General features: G+C 38.8%; 1 protein-coding gene across 6 annotated transcripts in view; it reads left to right on the top strand.

Moving 5' to 3' along the window:
- Positions 1-20885, top strand: part of usp4 (ubiquitin specific peptidase 4 (proto-oncogene)) — a 109742-nt gene that overhangs the window by 28226 nt on the left and 60631 nt on the right. For 5 of the 6 annotated variants that reach the window (XR_011357299.1, XM_069936611.1, XM_069936615.1 and 2 more), the window contains exons 3-4: positions 3405-3535; positions 11191-11317. Coding sequence is in view for 5 of the 6 variants with exons in the window: in XM_069936611.1 (XP_069792712.1) it covers positions 3405-3535; positions 11191-11317 (258 nt within the window). In the remaining variant the exon portion in view is untranslated. Of the gene's footprint in view, positions 1-3404; positions 3536-4550; positions 4668-11190; positions 11318-20885 lie in introns of those variants that run through there. The other variant, XM_069936612.1, reaches the window with a different exon arrangement.

The raw sequence follows: 20885 nt of genomic DNA, 5'->3' as shown, positions 1-20885 counted from the left end.
ACTTATATACCCATGCACTTAGAATTAGAATGGGGGGGGGGGGGGTTAAGTTAATAGTAATAAGTTAAAGTTTGAAAAAGCAACTTTTGTTTAACCATTTGTCTTGGTGAATATCTATTGCTGCTGGGTTTTGGGGTCCTCTGTGCTCGTTAGGAGGATCAAGGGATATCTATTTACTACATGGAAATGTAGCATACCTCAGGGGATAAATTAACTATTCTTATTTCTTGCATTCTTATAAATGGAATTTGACAAAATGTACATTGTAATTGTGTAATTAATCAGCCAACTGATGTGGTAAAAATGTCAAGAATTTCACTGAACTTGACCTAGGGAGAATCTGTTTGCATGTAAAAACATAATGTTGGAGAAATTCAGCAGGTCAAACAGTGTCTTTTATATAGCAAAGATAAAAAACTACATAACTGACGTTTTGGGCTCAAGGTATGGGAAAATATCGGCAGGCATCCAAGCTAAAAAGAACAGTAAGGGGAGAGGTGAGGGGGAGGGAGCATAGTTGCAAAGGCAGGAGGTAATAGGTAGAGAAGGGAGGGAGGGCACAGCAATAAGCAAGGGGAGGATGGATAACTTGTTTGCATGTATTGAGTCCATATTCTTAATTGCAAAGCTTGCACAAACTCTAACTTCATATTTTTCAGCCCTCTAAAATTTGTCTCAAAAGACCTAGCCAAGAATCAGTATACATGGTCAAAACACAATCTCACTGATTAAACTTTTGAATTTAATACGTAACCCCATTTAATTAACTATTAAGTGTCATGGGTGACACAGTTAGCGTGGCAGTTAGTGCAATACTGTTACAGCACCAGTGACCCGGTTTCAAATCTCAAGCTGTCTGTAAGGAGTTTATGTTCTTCCCATGGGTTTCCTCCAGGTGCTCTGGTTTCCTCCCACCCTCCATATACATACAAAGTTTGTAGGTCAATTAGGAGTAATTGGGTGGCATGGACTCGTGGGGAAAAAGAGCCTGTTACTGTGCTGTTTTTCTAAAAAAAAACAACTGCCATCTATCAATTTTTTTTAACTATCTTTGTCCTTTCATTGTTAAGGATCTTCCTCCTGGGAATTTGATCTGATCTCATGCACTAAGATTCTTATTTGCCCTGGGAGCGATCATTACATCATTCCCATTCTCCACAAATTATGACAATAAATTTTCTTTTTTTTAATCAATTGACTGCTCCATGGGAATAAATTATTGTTATGTTGGAAGAGTATCAGGTTTGGTGGATTCACAGAGAGATGAGTCTGGACACAAGTGTTACAATCACATGTAACGTTAATTAACACACGGGAGAATGTTAAATGATGCTCGGTTACTATTTCACTTAAGCAATAATATAGACGTTCACCTCTGACCTAGGTTGGACTCTTGACAATCATGAACCTATACAGACCAGTGTTGCTTAACGTCCACAATACATTCTGTAAAATAGGAAGATATGCAGTGTGGACATTGTGTGAACACTATATACTTAGCAAAGTAATATGGGATACTGTAGTGTACAGGTCTTGACTAAATAGCCAAGATACTGTATACATACAGTACCGTCAGCTAATGTATCTGGCAAGGTAATATATGGGTTAAAATAAGTAGGTTAATACTGTAAAATACTGTAATATACACTACAGGTTGTACCTCTTTAATCTGGCAACCTTGGGACTTGGCCATTGCTGGACCACAGAAAATGCCAGAAAACGGAAATTGATCCCTAAGGGGACATTCTGAAAGGCTAAAATACAGCTGATTATAAGGAATTTACAGGATGGTATCACCAAAACTCTCAAATGCCGTGTGAACAGATTTTGACGCATTAGTGCTGCTAAAAGTGCAGGCCTGGTGGAAGATCCCCAAACTAATGGCAGCCCTGGTGTCAGACCACAGAGGGCCGGATTAGAGAGGTACAACCTGTTCTGTATACATCAGCTAATATGTAAGCTGAACTTACCACAGTTGGAGCTTGTAGGACTAACGTAGTGTACAGTACATACATAAGCCAGTACCATAAGCATTTATTATGATTATCAACACATATGTTTTCTAGGTTATATATGTACTTTACCATTCTATCTGGCAGCACAATCACTTTGGATAAAAGAGACGTGAGGTATACTTGTTGCGTTCAGAAAGCTGTTGCATCTGCTACATCCCATTTTCCGATCGGGAACTCTATGATAACCTTATGGGACCATGGTCGTATATCCAGTTGGATGTTGCCCAAATGGACGTCATGTGGAGCATGACTGTACTATTCATGCTCACACATTTGAGTACACACACTACAAGCAAGGCTCTTACACACCATCGGTTCACTTACCAACGGAGGTGCGGCTCTTATGGCTCAGCTTCAGTGTAGTGCACACCTTACTTGCGACACTTCCAGTGATGTCCACAGTAGTGACCTGGCATGGAACAATGTCCGGGGCTTGGACCACGAGGCAGGGAGAAATAATGTGCTGTACGATGGTGTAATATACAGTGTTTATCTGTCCTTCCAGCCAAAAATGACCTTGGGTGACTTAAATTAGTAAGTGGCAAGGTGTGGACTAATGGGTGTCCGGAGTCCATCCTTGATTGACAGGTGATGTGACTTCTAAATAAGTTTCAGACAGGGAGGACACTTGACCATCTGCAAAACAAACATTCCATATAGGAAATCTCCATTTCCTCCACACACACTTGTATACTGACCCTTTAATTTGTAAAGATCAGTTCTGGTCAGCTACGTGAATATGTAATATCCAAGGACAAAGATAAAAGAAACAAAGCAGAAAATACAATTTATCATTCCATTATTCTGAAGTACCTTCAGCCCCTTTCACATTGGCCAACCACTAAATTGGCAGTTCAACAAACAGTTTTAAAATACCGGTAGAGCTGTTCACACTGGACCAATGTTAACTAGTTTTCTGTGCCCTTTCACATTCACCACATGGCATCACAGAGCAAAGGGGCACCTATCCTTCAAAGGTGACATATCCTGCATACCCCTGTCCCATTCACACTGGGTGAACTGATAATGCTGATTCAAAACGAATCGGCGATGATACTACCTCCTTAGGCAGTTCATCACCTGGGCGATTTGACTCCTGCATGCCAACTCTTGAGCATTCACACTGGCATGTTAACCGATAGATTGGCAGTTAATTACTGGGTTAAAGGACCAGTGTGAAAAAGCTCATTCTTCTCTCTGTGAACAATTGGGGCTCTTTTTAATTATGATTTTTATCTTTGAGAAAAGTCATTCATGTTTTGTGCAAAAAGTACATTTCTTTCTCACTTACCTGTTAAAGATGTGTGTTTATACTTACTTTATCTGAACTCTATTCTTCAGAGGGAACTTGCAATCTCTTAACTTATCTGCTACTATTCTTTTATGCAGAATTAGAAACTCAGGTCCTGAAGGAACATTTGATTGATGAGCTGGATTATGTCTTAGTTCCTACTGAAGCTTGGAACAAGTTAGTCGATTGGTATGCTTGCATTGAGGGTCAGGAACCTATTGTACGAAAGGTAAGGCTGTATGTTAATTGCAAGAATTAATAAGGATGTTATTAGCACTTGATTTAAGATTACTTGGATATTTGTACTTCAGCACAGTAAAATTTTGCCATGATAATGATACTCATTTCATATTGAAGAGTATCTTGAAGTAAAGTGATTTAAGAAGTGTGGTAAACTTGGTTTATAGAATATTTCATGACCAGTGCAGGCAAGGTTGCTCTTTATTTCATTGGTTATTCTGAGGACATTTTGTACATGAAATTTAGACTCACATTTAAGGTCAGTAGACCCATTTGGTTTAATAACAGTTGCAAATTAGCTTGGCATCAACTCCTAAATGGCAGGATTAAATTTGTTAATCTGAGTTTTGTCCTCTACTGTAATCAATATACTTCTCTTTATATAGAAAACGTAGCGAATGAAAGAGAATTTTTTTTCTCAACATCGTTTTCAATGCCTAAGATCTCCACATATTACATTCTCTGCCCAGGATGTTTTTAAATAAAAGCTGAACAAAGATGAAAATACAGGAAGACAGGTCATGCATCTTGGAAAGGGAAACAGACTTAATGTTTCAGACTGTAATTTAAAATTAACTTCTCATTTTCCCTGGTTTTACCTGAAACATTAACTTTGTTTCTCTCTCCAGGGATGCTGCTTGACCAAAAGTAATACCAGTATTTTTGTCTTTTTTTTCAGATCTCCAACATCTGCACTTTTTAAAATTGTCAAAATAGAATTTTTGTTTGAACTGAATTGCATAGCAACCCTTTATGCAAAATCTAAATCTTTAAAACAAAAACTTTCAGCTGGTGCTCTGATTCTCAGAACATTGAGTTCACAAAAAATAGTTTGGGGCTATTCTCCACAATGGTTTCTTTGGCTATGGAAAGTTTTGTAAAATTATATAGTTGATGGCTATACACATTTTCTATTAATTCTTGTCTCTGTTGAAAGGACAATTATTTAAGTTTAGGAATCCTCAATTAGGAAAATTGGCTCCAGCGGTTTTATAGAGTCATTAGAGTGAAACACGAAAGTCTGCAGACGCTGTGATTGTAGTAGAAACACAGAAATACTGGAGGAACTCAGCGGGTCTCGCAGCATCCACAGGAGGTAAAGGCCTGAGCCCTTCTTCAAGGTATGAGTCAAAAGCAGGCAGGTTTTTGTCTATGCTCTCACTGTGTAATTGCACAGATTTGTTCATTGACTATATAATCTTGTTAATCCCTTTTTTAACATTAACATCCACGCTCTGCAGGGCATTCCAGGCACCCACACTTTTTTTTTAAAAAAACATCCTGATGTCTCTCCTCAGCCTTCCTCCCTTCACTTTGCACAGGTGTCCTCTGGGGTTGCTTCTGCCCTGAGTAAAAGATGCTGGCTGTCTACCTGATCAATGCGTTTCATAATCTTGTCGACCTCTAATAAGTCATCTCTCATCCTTCTTTGCTCCAGAGAGAAAACCCCTCCCTAGCTCTGCTAATCTTGCCTCCAAAGACATTTTCCAATTAAGGCAACATTCTGGTAAATCGCCTCTGCACCTCTCCATAGCTTCTACATCCTTCCTATAATGAGGTGACCATAACAGAACACAATATTCTAAGTGTGGTCTCACCAAAAATTTATACCGCTGCAATATCACTTCATGACTCCTGAATTCAATCCCCCAACTAATGAAGTATAGCGTAGCATAGGCTTTCTTAACTATTCTATCAACCTGTACAGCAACCTTGAGAAATCTATGGATTTGGACCCCAAAGTTTATCTTTTTTTCCACACTAGGCATTTTCACACCACAGTATAAAATGAAGAATCTCAGGAAATTTTCCTGGGAACCTTCCTGTAAATCTGCGGTGTGAAAAGGTTAGCCTGGGAATTTTAAATGGGAATTTTAAATGGTTCCTGGACCACCCTCTCCCTGTGATGTGTAAAGGCAAATGGCCAAGCAGGGGAAGCCTCATGCTCGATTAAAATTAAAAGATTCATACCTCCTGATAACAGCAGGCCACAACGGCAGCACAATGCGGGATGAATCGCCATCCTCATTAACCATAATCCCTCACGCAGCTGGAATCACTCTATTTCCCAGAGTGGTTACAGTTACGTGAGGGATTATGGGGAATGAAAACAGCCATTCGTCTTGCATTGTGCCGCTGTTGCAACTGCCGAAGTGGTCCTGAAGCACGGGGGCAGGTGATAAATCGATGAATGGCCGGGTGGGTGGGTGGGAGGGAGGGAGCAAGCAGGTGAGTGACCGACGGACGGGAGGTTAACTTACTCTTACTCCTATGAGTGCATAACGCATCATCGGTTGGGGGCAGGGATCCCCCCCCCCCCTCCCCAAAATTGCTGGGAAGGGCAAATTCCCATTTGGATGTGAAAGACCCGGGAGGTCCAACATAAACAGGAATTTCACGAAGTCCTAGTAGGGCGGTGTGTGAAGGCCTACAGTTTAAGTATTCTACAATTAACCATCCAAAATGCAACACCTCACATTTATCCGGATCGAACTCCATCTACCACTTTTTTGCCCAACTCTACATCCTGTCTTTATCCTGTTGTCATCTGACAACCTTGAACACTATCCACAATTCCACCAACCTTAAACTCTATGATCCATCCCTCCATTTCTTTGTCTGGGTCATTTATAAATATCACAAAGAGCAGGATTCCCAGAACTTCACTAGTCACCAACCTCCAGGCAGGATACTTTCCTTCCACTGCTACTTTCTACAGGCAAGACAATTCTGAATCCACACAGCCAAGGTACCATGGATCTCGTGACTTTCTAAATGAATCTCTCATGTGGGGGACCTTGACAAATGCCCTATTTAAATCTAGGTACACCACATCTATTACCCTACCTTCATCTCTTTTGTTACCTCCTCAAAAAATTGAATTAGGCTCGTGAGGCACATCTTTCCCCTCACAAAGCCATGCTGACTATCCTGTGAAGACTACTCCTCCAAATACTCATAAATCTTGTCCTTAAGAATCCTCTCCAATAGTTTACCTGATGTAAGGCTCATTGGTCTATAATTTCCAGGAATCTTCGTATTTCCTTTTTTTAAAGGAGAGGACCAGATTTACTATGCTCCCCTGTGGCTAAGGAGGATGAAGGATCGTAGTCAGAGTCCCAGCAATCTTTTCTCTCCCTTCTCATTAGCAATCTGGCATGTATCTCATCCGGACTCGGGGACTTATCTTAAAGTCTTTAAGAAGATCCAGTACTTTTTTCTTAATCTCAACATGGTTAACACATAAGCTTGTTCTATTCTAACCTCACCTTGACCAAGGCTCTTTTCTCTGGTGAATACTGAAGCAAAGTATTAGGACCTATCCTACCTCCTCCTCTTCCAGACCCATGTTGCCTCCTTTACCTTTAAAGGGCCCTACCTCCACTCTTGTTATCCCTCTGTTCTTCACATGTGCATAGAACACTTTCGGGTTTTTCTTAATACTGCTTGCCAAGGCCTTCTCATGAACCCTTCTAGCTCTCCTAAGTTCCTTGACTAATATATAATTTTTATGAGTCCTTCCTGTTTTTTTTTGCTTCCTAAATCTTATGTATGCTTCTATCTTCCTATTAAGTTGCCTCACCTGTCAACAACTGTTCCTTTTTTCTACCATCTTTTCCTTATCTCAGTGGGTCAAACGTATCCAGAACCCAGCGCAAGTGGTCGTTAACAACTTTCACATTACTTCTGTAGTTTCTCCCAAGAACATTTGTTCTCAATTTACTCTCCATAGTTCCTGCCTCATTCCTTCATAAATAGACCACCCCCAAACACTTTACCATTTTATCTTCTTTTATCCTTGTCCGTAGCTAAGCTAAAGCTCAGGAAGTTGTGATCACTCTCACCACAATCTTACCCCACCAAGAGATCTGTTGCCTGACCAAGTTAATTATCCAGTACAGCCTCTCCGTTAGTTGGCTGGTCCACATACTGTATCAAAAATCCTTCTTGGACACAACTCACAAATTCTGCCCCATCTATCCCTCTGGCAGTCAAGAGGTACCAGTCAATATTTTGAAGTCTCCCACAGCAACAACCTGTAATTTCTGCACCATTTTCAAAATCTGCCTGCTTATCTTTTCTTTAGTGTCTCAAGGCCTTTTAGGGGCTTATAGACTACTCCCAATATAGTGAATGCTCCCATTCTATTTCTTACTTACACCCACACTTACTCAGTAGATTCTCCCCCCCCCCCAACAGTGACCTCCCTTTCTGCAGCAGTGAAAGTCCCTGACCAATATTTTCTATGCACCCTTCCCCCTTTAAAACATCTAAACCCTGGTACTTGCATCAGCCAAGTCTCTGTCATGACCACAACGTCATAATTCCACATACTCATCCATGCTCTAAGTTCATCTCCTTTATTCCTAATACATCTTGCATTGAAATAGACACATTTCAAACCCTCCAACTGACTACACTTATTCTTCCTTCCCTGCCTGTTCTTCCTGAGAAACCCACAACACATTGCATCATCCTCTCCACCTTTTGCCCTACTCTCTTCCCTCATGTTCTGGTTCCTTTCCCCCCCCCTGCCAAATGAGTTTAAACTCTCCCCAACGGCTCTAGCAAACCTGTCCACCAAGATATTAGTCAGGTGCAGTCTGTCCTTTTTTTTGTAAAAGTTAAACATTCCCCAGAAGAAATCCCATTAATCTACAAATCTGAACCCCTGCCCCCTGCACCAACTCTTCAGCCATGCATTCATCTGCCACAACTTCCTGTCCCTACCCTAACTGGCGTGTGGCACAGGCAACAATCCCGAGATTACCACCCTTGAGGTCCTGCTTTTCAGCTTCCCTAACTCCTTATATTCCCTCTTCAGGACCTCATCCCTATGTCATTGGTACCATCGTGGACCACAAGATCAGGTTGCTCACTTTGCCATTAGAGGATACTGTGGACTTTATCTGAGAAGTCCCTGACACTGGCACCTGTGTTGCAACATACCATCTGGGAGTCTCAGTCGAATTCATAGAAACTCGTATCGATTTGCCTAACTAGGGAACCTCCAATCACTATAGCTCTCCTCTTCTCCACACCCCCTCCCCTTCCTTTCTTAGCCAATGGGCCACTCTGTGCCAGAGACCTGACCACTTTTACACCTCCCTGGAGGATCATTTATCTTCCCCCACCCACCCTAGTCTGTCTGTCCAAACAGTATTCAAAATGGTATTCTTATTGTTGAGGGGAACATCCACAGCATTGCTCTTTACTGACTGCCTATTCTCCTTCCCTCTCCTAACAGTCACCCAGTTATGTTCTCTTGTATTTTGGGTGTGACTGTCTCGCTATAGCTTCTGTCTATCACCTTCTCAGTGTTCTGGATGATCCAGAGTTCATCCAGTTTCAGCCCCAGTCCCTAACTTGGTCTGCAAGAAACTGCAACTGGATGAAGATGTCATTTTCAGGGACGCTTGTTCTCTCCCAGATTTCCTACATTCTGCAATAGGAGTATTCCACTGTCATTCCACTAGCTACTCTTTGATACAATGCAATATCTTACCTGTCCTTGCCTCTTGTCCTCAGGCTCTGTTCACTTAAGCTTCTCGAGCCAAAGCCCACTCCTACACTTGGCCACCCTCAAGCTGGTCACTCCCTTTTTATTTGCTACAGCTAATTGGCCAATGGAGAGATTTAAATGAGCACCTATCCCACTGCTTTTAAACAGCTTTAAATGCTCTTCTTGTTCACAGTCCCTGCCAAGATTTGATAAATTGTCTGATAATATTCAACTCACCATAAGCAAATGATTGTTTTCAGATTATTTCCAAAAGGCAGTAGGTGGATAAAATGTACAGAATGGGGTCTTGTGGGATTATCAAAGATTAACTGCAGGAGGGGAGAAGAGAAGCTATTGCAAGTGGTTGCCTAGCTATCTTAAGAACTGGACTAGTTTCGTCAAACCATTTGGAGAGTGTCAGAGGTATAAAAGACCGCGTGCATTCATAAATGTTTACAGATTTCGGTGTAATTATAATCTCTAGATGGGTCAAGTAATGATGTCACAGACACATAGAATGATAAACCATTTGACTTTGATAAAACTATGTAATATGGAAGAAACAAAGTTGTTGCGATGAGATTTGAGCATATTTCCAAAAAAATGTCTTGGGTGGAAACAAGATGTCTCTTTGAAGAGGAAAGGGAAATTGAAATTGCAAAATACATATTTAAGAATTCAGGAGTCATTTTTATTCATTTCATAGCAAGAGCATGGAATTCAGAGCACTGGTTGTTTGAAGGATAGAAGTCAGTTTTGACTGGCAAGGCTAATCAATTTGACCAAATATTTTATTATTTACTTAATTGGGTTTATTTCAATGCTGTGTATCCCTGCCCACTGGCAGCCATGTTGATTTTTTTTTAAACTTTATTTAAAATTTTATGACATGAATAAAATAAAAATTACATTTAAAGAAATAATAAAAAATAAGATAATAAAAATTAGAATACTACATCATTAAACTACACAAATTAACCCCCCCCCAATAATTATAACACAACATTAATCATCTAATTTAAAATTAGTCCAACCCTCCCCAAAATAAAGAGTGAAGAATTAATTAACAATGTTGTAAATAAAATAGAAAAAACCCCACTTACAAAAAAAGATAAAACTTAACAACAAAAAAATTACTAACAACAAAAAAATCAATACTAAAATAATACCCTTAAACATATATTTAAATCAAACATAATACATGTATTTAACAAATGAAATCCACTTTAAAACTAAGTTCAAATATTAAAATCATATATCAACCACATATCTGTTATACAAAAAATCATAATTAATAATACATAAATACAGAATTTCCATTAATACCAAGTCAGCCATGTTGATATTTAATGGACTTTTCACATACAATCAGCCTAAAGTTCACTGCATCCATGGTGTAATAATCTGCAGCTGATGTTTTTAAATTAGTGCATATTTGCCAGCTCTAAATCCTTATTGTCTAATATGGTAAACACTGAAATCTGTGAACATTTTGTTTTTGAATGCATTAATTGCATTTAATTCTGCGAATATTTCAAAAATTTCAAAATTGATTGGGTAAAGGATCTGAACTGTACCTCTGGTTTTAGGAAGAAAAATGAGAAATAATGTCTTTTGTATTTTTATTATTAGTTTGATGTTTGCTTCAACCATCATCTTAAAAGTATGAACTACATCAGTGTTTCAAAGTGGTTTTATTTATGCCTCAATAATTTATTTATTTTATAAGATTACTGATCCCAGTTGGAGAAATTGTTAATTACTGAATGTGAAACTTGGCTTAATTACAGAATATTTGAGACACATTGGCACAGTTCTCTTTTTATAAAGAACACATGTAATTAGTATTAGAACTTGGCTGTTATACATGTCAGCTGGGAAAAAAATTAAATTCATTCAGCCTTCTCATTAGAATGAATCAATTCAAATGTTGGCATGAAAATGCTTCGATTTTTTTGGGGCTATAATATTTTCATTATATAATCCATTAATGTAAATTGTAAGATTAAAAATCTGGGAGCATTTTTTTTAAAAAAAGAATCTACTCTTTGTGTCTTTCATGCAAAAAAAAGTAATCTTTGTTTTTGTTTTCTTGATTTGTTGGCCTGGCTGTCTCATGCTGTGATGTATTCTATTCTCAGGTGGTTGAACATGGAATGTTTGTGAAGCATTGTAAAGTTGAGGTTTACCTCCTGGAATTAAAATTGTGTGAGAATAACAACATGAACAACGTGGTGACACGTCACTTCAGCAAGGCCGATACCATAGGTAAAAAATCATTTTTGTATGACATTATTTCTTAGGGAATTGTCCTGGTGTAAAAGAAGATAGTCTTCTAATCAATTTCAAACCATTATGCATTGTCCTTGCCATTGAAACTATTTAAAATAAATAGTTTAAATTTAGCATAGTTCTCAAAGGACATATCTTCATGTATTTTAAATAGACTTAATATTCTAGAGGTTTTAGATAGGTGGACAGTCAACTGGAAATTATCAAAGTGGAATAAATTTGAAATAATTTCTAATGGTCCTTTGGAAGCTATTAACCAAAATCAGTAAACAATTAGGAACTGAAAATGGTGGAACTACTGAATAGGGCAGGTAACATTTGTTTTATGTGTGTGAAACTGGTTTGATAGGTTCCAAGGGCAACGGGTCTGAAAACAGCTAGCTTTTATTTCAATAGTTAGGGGAGTCGCATCAGGGTAAATGCAAATACTCGCCAGATAAAATTAGGCACTTGCAACCATGTATAGAAAGCTATACAATCAAGTTACAACATGCGATATCTGCCATCCCTTGATATCTCTGGCAGGCATGGCTCTTACCTAAACTAAACTAGGGACGATACTTTCTAGGCATACAATACTACAGATCGTGCACACACCTTACCAACAACTCCAGCATTGTCCACGATTCCCAACCTGGAGTGGAGCTAGGGTTGGTCCCAGAAGAAAAGAGGCAGGTGGCTCACATGTGCTGGGCTTTATAGTGCTACCACCTGGAGAGTCCGGCCCATCTACTGATGAGGCAATAGAAGGGGCCAATGACCAAGTGTGCATTGACCCATGAGCAAGGCTTGGCCGGTGAGGTGACTTCTGACTAGGTTCTAGATAGAGGGGTCACATGTCCCTCTGCCATCCACATTCCCACCAGGTTCCAGATGGATAGGCGACATGACCCTCCACAATCCACACTACATTTCACCCTTCAGAAGTCACAACACTTGCCAGTCATTACATACATCATTACAAACTTTCTGGATAAATTTACAAAGACAATAGAAAATACAAAACCCCAACACCACAAGAGTGATGATCCAGTTAAAGGCAATGGCCCACCAATTTCCCAGAGCCCCAAAGGGCAACCAGCTTCCCCAGGAGGAGTCATGGTCCCTTGATCTTTCAGCTTTACCCACCAATTCTCAGATATGCTCAGCCAAATGAGTGTTTTTTCCCCAATTCATTGGGAGTGCAAGTGCAGCACTCCTTATCAACTAGTGCTCAGGTACCACCTTTGGTGAGTAGGTAATCCAGAGCCATTCAGTTCTGCAAGGTAACCATGCGGACAGCCGTCAGCTCTGCTGTCACTTGAGTTAGAGCATCCTCTGTATGCCCCAATGACACAGCCACCTATTTGACCAGTGTCTCCAGCACACTGGACATGCAGTACTTTGGCCACCCATTCCTGTACTTTGGCTCTCGTGAAGTATGACCCCAGGTCAGTCTGTATCCTCCACGATACTCCATAAATGGAGGAGAGATGTTGTAGACCTTTAATGGTTCTGTATTAGTCAGCCTGCTGCCAAGATACCACCACCAGGACACCCGAGTATGCATCGACCATTGTGAGGGCATATTGCTTTTTGTTTTGGCATGTGAGAGGCCCAATATAGTCAACTTGCCTTATCTTGCCCGCTCCCTTGCCCTGGTGCATGTGGCGCAGAGGGCCCGTTGGCCAACCACTTGGTTTTACTCATTAACAAAGGGGCAATTAGCAACCATGGTCTGGCTTCATCATGTTATAGTGAGACCACCCATCATCGTGTCCCCTCGGCCCCCAGATGCCCACAATGCCAAGGGGCTAGGGTCTCTCTGCTTGGGTTAAATGGTGGCAGAGCAGGTTTGAGTGGCTCAGTCCACGGTGGAATTGTGTGCAACTTCAGCAGTATCCCTGGAGGTTTGTGTGACCATGCTTGGATTGAAGGGGATGATAGTGAGCTCGGCCCTAGTGTTGACTAGGTGCATCCTGATGGGTGTCCCCTCATCCCAGGCCCTGAGCAGCCACCCGGCTAGGTGTTCACCTGGGTGCTGGCGATACCTTTCTCCCAGAGCAGTCAGCTTTTTTGCTGAATATTTCCATGTCACTGTGGTTTCTCAGTGGCCTCAGGAATCCCAAATTATTTTTTTAATATAATTTTTTTATTTTTTACATTGTGAACCATATCAACCAAAATATGTACAAACATATCTCATTAAATTTACACAGTGGTCTTTTCTCCCCTTTTTCCCTCCCCTCCAAAACCCATAAATATTCAACATATAGAATACAATAAAACCATAAAACAATATTTTTACACAAAGAAAATAAACAAGAAAAATGTGTCATCTATTTATTACACACTGAATCTAGTCGTTTTGTTTTATCATTTTCATTCTCATTTTAGGGGATGGAAGTTGTAGGCAAGCTCTCTCTGATATGTTCCATGTATGGTTCCCAAATTTGTTCAAACATTGTGACTTTATTTTTTAAATTATATGTTATTTTTTCCAGTGGAATACATTTATTCATTTCCATGTACCATTGCTGTATACTCATGCTCTCTTCCATTTTCCAAGTTGACATTGTACATTTTTTTGCTATCGCTAAAGCTACCATAATGAATTTTTCTTTGCACTTGATCCCATTTGAGGCCTAATTCTCTACTTCTTATATTACTTAAAAGAAATATCTCTGGTTTTTTTGGTATGTTATTTTTTGTAATTTTATTTAGGATCTGATTTAATTCTTCCCAAAACATATTTACTTTCGTACATGCCCAAGTTGCATGTAATGTTGTTTCTATTTCCTTCCCATAGCGAAAACATCTATCCGATAATGTTGAATCCCATTTTTTTTAAATTTTAGATAAGTAATATATTCCCTGTGTAACCAATTATACTGTATCATACACAACCTTGTGTTTATTGTATTCTTCATAGTTCCAGAACATAACTTTTCCCATACTTCATTTTTTATCTTTATGTTTAGATCCTTTTCCCATTTCTGCTTAGGCTTATAGTTTATTTCATTTTCCTTATCTTGCAGCTTAATGTACATTAATGTACAAAAAATAAAATCTTTTGATTATCATTGTGTCTGTAATCACATATTCAAAGGTGCTTCCTTCAGGTAGTCTCAAGCTATTTCCCAATTTATCCTTTAAATAAGCTTTCAATTGATGATAAGCAAACATTGTACCATGAGTTATTCTATATTTATACTTCAGCTGTTCAAATGTTAATAAATTATTTCCCAAAAAACAATTTTTTATTCTTTTCATTCCTTTTCTCTCCCATTCTCTAAAGGAAAGGTTGTCTATTGTAAAAGGGATAAGCGGATTTTGCATTAATAGTAATTTTAGTATTTGATCATTCGTTTTTTTCCTTTCTAAGTGGATCTTCTTCCATGTATTAAGTAAATGATGCAGTACTGGTGAGTTTCTATATTGCACCAGCTTTTCATCCCACTTATAAAGTATATGTTCTGGTACCTTTTCCCCTATTTTATGTAGTTCTATCTTAGTCCAGTCTGGTTTTTCCCTTGTCTGGTAAAAATCTGATAAATACCTTAATTGTGCGGCTCTATAATAATTTCTAAAATTTGGTAACTGTAAACCACCTTGATTATACCTCTCTGCTAATTTTTCTAATGCTACCCTTGGATTCCTCCCTTTCCACAAGAATTTCCTTATAATTCTCTTTAGTACCTAAAATAATTTTTCTGTTAAGGGAATTGGTAATGTTTGAAAAAAGTATTGTATCCTTGGGAACACATTCATTTTAATGCAGTTTACCCTCCCTATCAATGTTAGCGGTAATTCTTTCCAATATTCTAAGTCTTCCTGCAATTTCTTTATTAGTGGCTGATAATTTAGTTTGTACAAGTGGCTTAAATTATTATCTAACCTGATCCCTAGGTATCAGATTGCTTGTGTTTGCCATTTAAATAGTGATTCTTTTTTAAATTCTGTATAGTCTGCATTACTCATTGGCATCACTTTACTTTTATTTGCGTTGATCTTGTACCCTGATATTTCTCCATATTCCTTCAATTTCTTTTTTTTTTTAAATTTTTTATTTTTCACACTATAAACCATACTGACCAAAATACATACAAACATTTTTCTCTTGAATATATAGTGTTATTTTCTCCCCTCCCCTCCCTCCCTCACCCCCCCTTCCCATTTATTCAAAGTTCAATCTATAAGAATCATTAAACCCGTTAAACAATGTAATCACTTAATAAAAATAAACAATATTGCTTTTTGTGATTTTATTTAACATCTGGTTTAGATCTTCCCAAATTTTTTTCACTTTCTCATGTCCAAATTGCATGTATTGTTGTTCCCGTTTCCTTTTTACAGCGAAAACATCTGTCTGATACTGTTGGGTCCCATTTATTTAACTTTTGGGGTGTGATGTATAGCCTGTGTAACCAATTATATTGTATCATGCGTAACCTCGTGTTTATTGTATTTTTCATAGTTCCGGAGCATAGCTTTTCCCATGTTTCATTCTTTATCTTTATGTTTAGATCTTGTTCCCATTTTTGTTTAGGTTTACAATTTGTTTCCTCGTTCTCCTTTTCTTGCAGTTTGATGTACATGTTTGTTTTAATTATTTTATAAATCTTTTTGTTATCATTGTGTCTGTAATCACATATTCAAAATTGCTTCCTTCTGGTAACCTCAGACTGTTTTCCAATTTGTCCTTCAAGTAGGTTTTCAGTTGGTGGTATGCAAACATTGTATCGTGAGTTATATTATATTTGTCCTTCATTTGTTCAAAAGATAATAATTTATTTCCCGAAAAACAATTTTCTATTCTTTTGATCTCTTTTCTCTCCCATTCTCTGAAGGAAAGGTTATTTATTGTGAAAGGGATTAGTTGATTTTGTGTCAATATTAATTTTGGTAGTTGATAATTTATTTTTTTCCTTTCTACATGAATCTTCTTCCAAATGTTGAGCAGATGGTGCAATACTGGTGAATTCCTATGTTGTACCAATTTTTCATCCCACTTATATAGTATATGTTCAGGTATCTTCTCCCCTATTTTATCTAGTTCTAATCTGGTCCAATCTGTTTTTTCCCTTGTTTGATAAAAATCTGATAGGTATCTTAATTGTGCTGCTCTATAATAATTCTTAAAGTTTGGTAGTTGTAAGCCCCCTTGTTTGTACCATTCTGTTAATTTGTCTAGTGCTATCCTCGGTTTCTCCCCTTTCCATAAGAATTTCCTTATTATTTTCTTTAGCTCCTTGAAGAATTTCTCTGTTAGGTGAATTGGTAATGATTGAAATAGGTATTGTATCCTTGGGAAGATGTTCATTTTAATACAGTTTATCCTTCCAATCAGTGTTAGTGGTAAGTCTTTCCAGTGCTCTAAGTCGTCTTGTAATTTTTTCATTCATGGCTGATAATTTAGTTTATATAGATGGCCGAGATTATTATTTAGTTGTATACCTAGGTATCGAATTGCTTGTGTTTGCCATCTATATTCCTTCAATTTCTTATGTAATTCTTTTACTGCTACCTCTGGTTCTGTTAGGTAAACTATGATGTCATCTGCAAGTAAGCTGATTTTATACTCCTTCTCCTTTATTTTTATCCCTCTTATTTTGTTTTCTATTCTTATCAGTTCTGCCAATGGTTCTATTGCTAAGGCGAACAATGAGGAGATAATGGGCATCCCTGTCTAGTTGACCCACTTAATTTAAATTGGCTCGATACATATCCATTTGCTGTTACCTTCGCCAATGCTTTAATCCAATTTATATATTTTTCTGGTAGATTGAACTTCTGTAATACTTTAAATAAGTAATTCCACTTTTACCTTTTATTTCTCTGTGAAGATCTTGGTCTTCTTCCTCTTCTTTTGTGTCTGTATCTGTGTTTGTGTCTTCTTCTCTTCTTTGTGTCTGTGTCTCTTCTGTTTTTCCTGATGAGCTGCTTGTATCTCTTTGTCGGGCCTCTTGTTGCTGTTCCTACCCTCCTGGGCTGCTCATCTGTTGTGCTTCCTGACGTTGGTCTTCTTGTCGATCTTCCCTCCGTCTGTCTTCCACGTCTGTTTTGCCGCTCCCTCTTCTGCTGTCTTCCTTATCCTCCAACTAAGAGCCCTGGTGTTGGGTGTCCCTCAGCTGCTCGCTCTGTGACACCCCGCTCCTCTGCTGAGCCCCCCTCCCACCGGTGCCCTCTTTCTCCTTTGATTGCGCACTTTTGTTTGGCTCCGAGGGCCATTTTTGTAGTGCACCGGCTGATGGGTTGCGACTCTAGGGCAGGCACGGACCTCGAGGGTCGGGCGCTCCTTGTCACCGCAGCGTCCTGTTCCTTCCTGCAGGTAAGGCCTTCTTCTCTCTTCTCCGGTGACTTTTTTCCGAGTTCTTACTTTCTCCTTCTTGAAAGCCCTCGTCTTTCTCTTCTCTGCATCTTTATCTTCTATTTCTTGTACTCTATTTTTGTTATGCTTTCCTTTTTCCTAACTTTTTTCCTATTTTCCTGGAGAGAGCTGGTTTTGCTGACCGGCCACTACTCCATCACGTGACTCCTCGGAATCCTGAATTCTTGACCCATTTTCCACCCTATGGTTCCAGATATTTGGACCAGTCTACTGGTTTGCTGTTGTCTGCCAGCATGCTCGCCAAGCTCCCAAACCCTGCACGATCAATGGTCTACCCAGGGATCCCATCTTCGCTGACTGCACTAGCTCTCCTGCCCTGATTCCAAAACATCTCCCCTGCAGCTGTGTTTAGTCAAAACTCTAAAGACCATTCCAGCACCATTTGTTGTATAAGTGAAACTGGTTCAATGGGTCCCAAAGGCAACAAATCTGAACATGAGCTTGTTTAAATTTTTAAAATTTATACATACAACGTGGTATCAAGCCCTTCGGTCCACAAGCCTGTGCTGCCCAATTACACTCAATTGACCTACAACCCCTGCTACATTTTGAAGAGTGGAAGGAAACTGGAGCCCGGGGGAAAATCCACGCAGACACCGGGAGAATGTACAAACTTGCTTCAGACAGCATGGGATCCGAACAACGATTCCAATCGCTGGCATTGTAACAGTGATGCACTAACCGCTATGCTAACCATGCCACCTATTTTTTTATTTACATGTGTAGTGAAGACACAGGGGTAAGAGACAAGCATATGCACACTCACCAGATTAAATTATACACTTGCACCCAAGTTATCACCTACAACACCCACCAACCCTTGATATTTCTAGCAGGCACGGCTCTTTGCTAAACTAAACTAGTAATAGTAATCTTTCGACACATAATACTATGGTTCCCAGCCCCTTGTCTGCGCACACTTTACCAATGACTCTCCAGCTCTGCCCATGAATCCTTTCCTGGAATGGAGCTAGGGTCCATCCCAGAAGAAAAGAGCAGATGGCTCACATTGTTGTGGGTTTTCTAGTACCATCAGCTTGAGAGTCCGACCCAGGTAAAGGGGTCAATGACCAGGTGTACTCTGATATGTGGATGAGGCTTGACCTTATTGGCAGTTGAGGTGACTTCCAATGAGATTCCAGACAGCAAAGCCATATGACCCTCCACTATCCACCTTCCCACCAGATTCCAGATGGAGAGGTAACATGGCTCTCCACAATCCACATTACAACACCTTTTACAAATGGGAAACAATGTTAACATTTCAGGTTAATGATTTGTAATTAGAGCTGATGAAAGGTTATTGATCTGTAACATAAACAGTTTGTCGTGCTGTAGATGCTTCTTTTGGTGCAGACTATTTCCAACATTTTCTATTGTTTGTGATATGTAGCATCTCCTGAATTTTATCTTTGTCAATGAAATCATAACCTTTTTAAACTTCTCGTTCAGAAAGTTAAGAGGCATGGAATCCATGGAACATTGGCTGTGTGGATTAAAAATTGGCAAAGTGTGGAGGAGTTGTGGATAGTGCTAAGTGTTGTCATAGATTACAAAAGGATATAGTCAGGATACAGAGTTGGGCTGAACAGTGGTAGATGGAGTTCAATCCAGATAAATGTGAGGCAGTGCATTTTGGAAGGTCAAACCAAAAAGCTGAGTACAGGGTTAATGGAAGGATACTTCACAGTGAAGATGAACATGGATCTTGGGATCCAAATCTATATATCTCTCAAGGTTGCCATGAAAGTTGATAGGATAGTTAAGAAGGCCTATAGGATGTTGGGCTTCATTTATAGGGGGATTGAGTTCAAGAGTTAAGAGGTCAGGGATGTCACATGATGTAGTGGAGGAAGGAGACGGCCTCCCAAACCTCCTGCGTAATTATAAAACAAAAGGAAAATAAAATAACTTACAGTAATTAAACAGGAAGAAAAGGAAGATTATATCTTTATTGTGAAGATGCCGAAAAAGTATCAACATTTGTCAGCGACTTTTGAGCTTCCAACGAGAAGCACTGTTTTTCAATGAAAAAGGGCTTATTTATAAGAAGAAAGTGGGGGTTGTGGTTTGTTCTGCCTTTTGTGCAGACAACCCAGTGCCTGGGAGGAATGATGGATTGGGGTCAGGAGATGTTGGAGAAGAAAAAAAGAGACTGGGCATGCACACTGTGAAGGAGAACTGGAAGAAGCAAGAAGAAGGAGCTCTCTCTCAAAATACAATTCGGAGACTGATCAAAGTACAGAAGAAGAAACCAGTGAGTCAAGTTAAAAAAGTTAAATACAAACTAAAGGGAAATATACTAATGAAGGTATAATGAAAGTACTTTTATCAAAAGAACTACTAAGAAACTGGATCATATTTTAAAAGTAGGGACCTAACTAGAAAACAGAAATTATTTTAAATGAAAGAGTAACAGAAGTTGAAGAAAAATTGGATGAAACTATGGAAAGAGTGGTTGAAGTAGAAAAAGAATTAAACAAATTGGCTACAGAAAAAGCAAAAATATGGGAAAAGATCGGTGCGGACTAGAAGGGCCAAGATGGCCTGTTTCCGTGCTTTAAATGTTATATGATTATGTTATATGAAGATGGATTTTTAAAGAAAATTTTACTAGACATAATAATGTTAAAATAGTGGGACTCAAAGAGGGAGTGGAGGAGGTAAATCCTATCTGCTTCTTTCAAGAATGGTTACTAAATCTCCTGGGAGTACAAAATGCTGGAGTAAAGATAGAAATATCGATTTCCTTATTCATACTCAGGAATGAATTCAAAACCACGCTCTATATTAATTAATTGTATGCCGTTTAATGATTGTGGAAAAATATCAAGAGCTGCAGCAAAAAAGGTTAAGGAGAGAGAAGGAAAACCACTGGAAGTTGAAGGTGAAAAATATTTTTTTATTCTGATATAAGTGCTGCGCTAATATTGCACAGAAGGAATTTAATCCACTGAAGAATATCCTTTGGAAAAAAGGATACAAATTTGTGCTGCATCAACCAGCTAATTTGAAAATTATGATGCCAGATGGACAAAAACAAGTTTTTTGCTGATATTGAAACAGTAAAGAATTTTGTGAACAAATTACCAACTTTGAAGTAAATTGAAAGAAAATCAGAGAACTTCTTTAAAGCTGATTCTTTAAATCTGAATTATAATATGTGTATTTGTT

Source organism: Narcine bancroftii, chromosome 5, assembly GCF_036971445.1.
Source record: "Narcine bancroftii isolate sNarBan1 chromosome 5, sNarBan1.hap1, whole genome shotgun sequence".
NCBI classification, from domain to species: Eukaryota; Metazoa; Chordata; class Chondrichthyes; order Torpediniformes; family Narcinidae; genus Narcine; species Narcine bancroftii.
The sequence above is the reverse complement of the archived record's forward strand: the minus strand, read 5'-3'. Positions and strand labels throughout refer to the sequence as shown.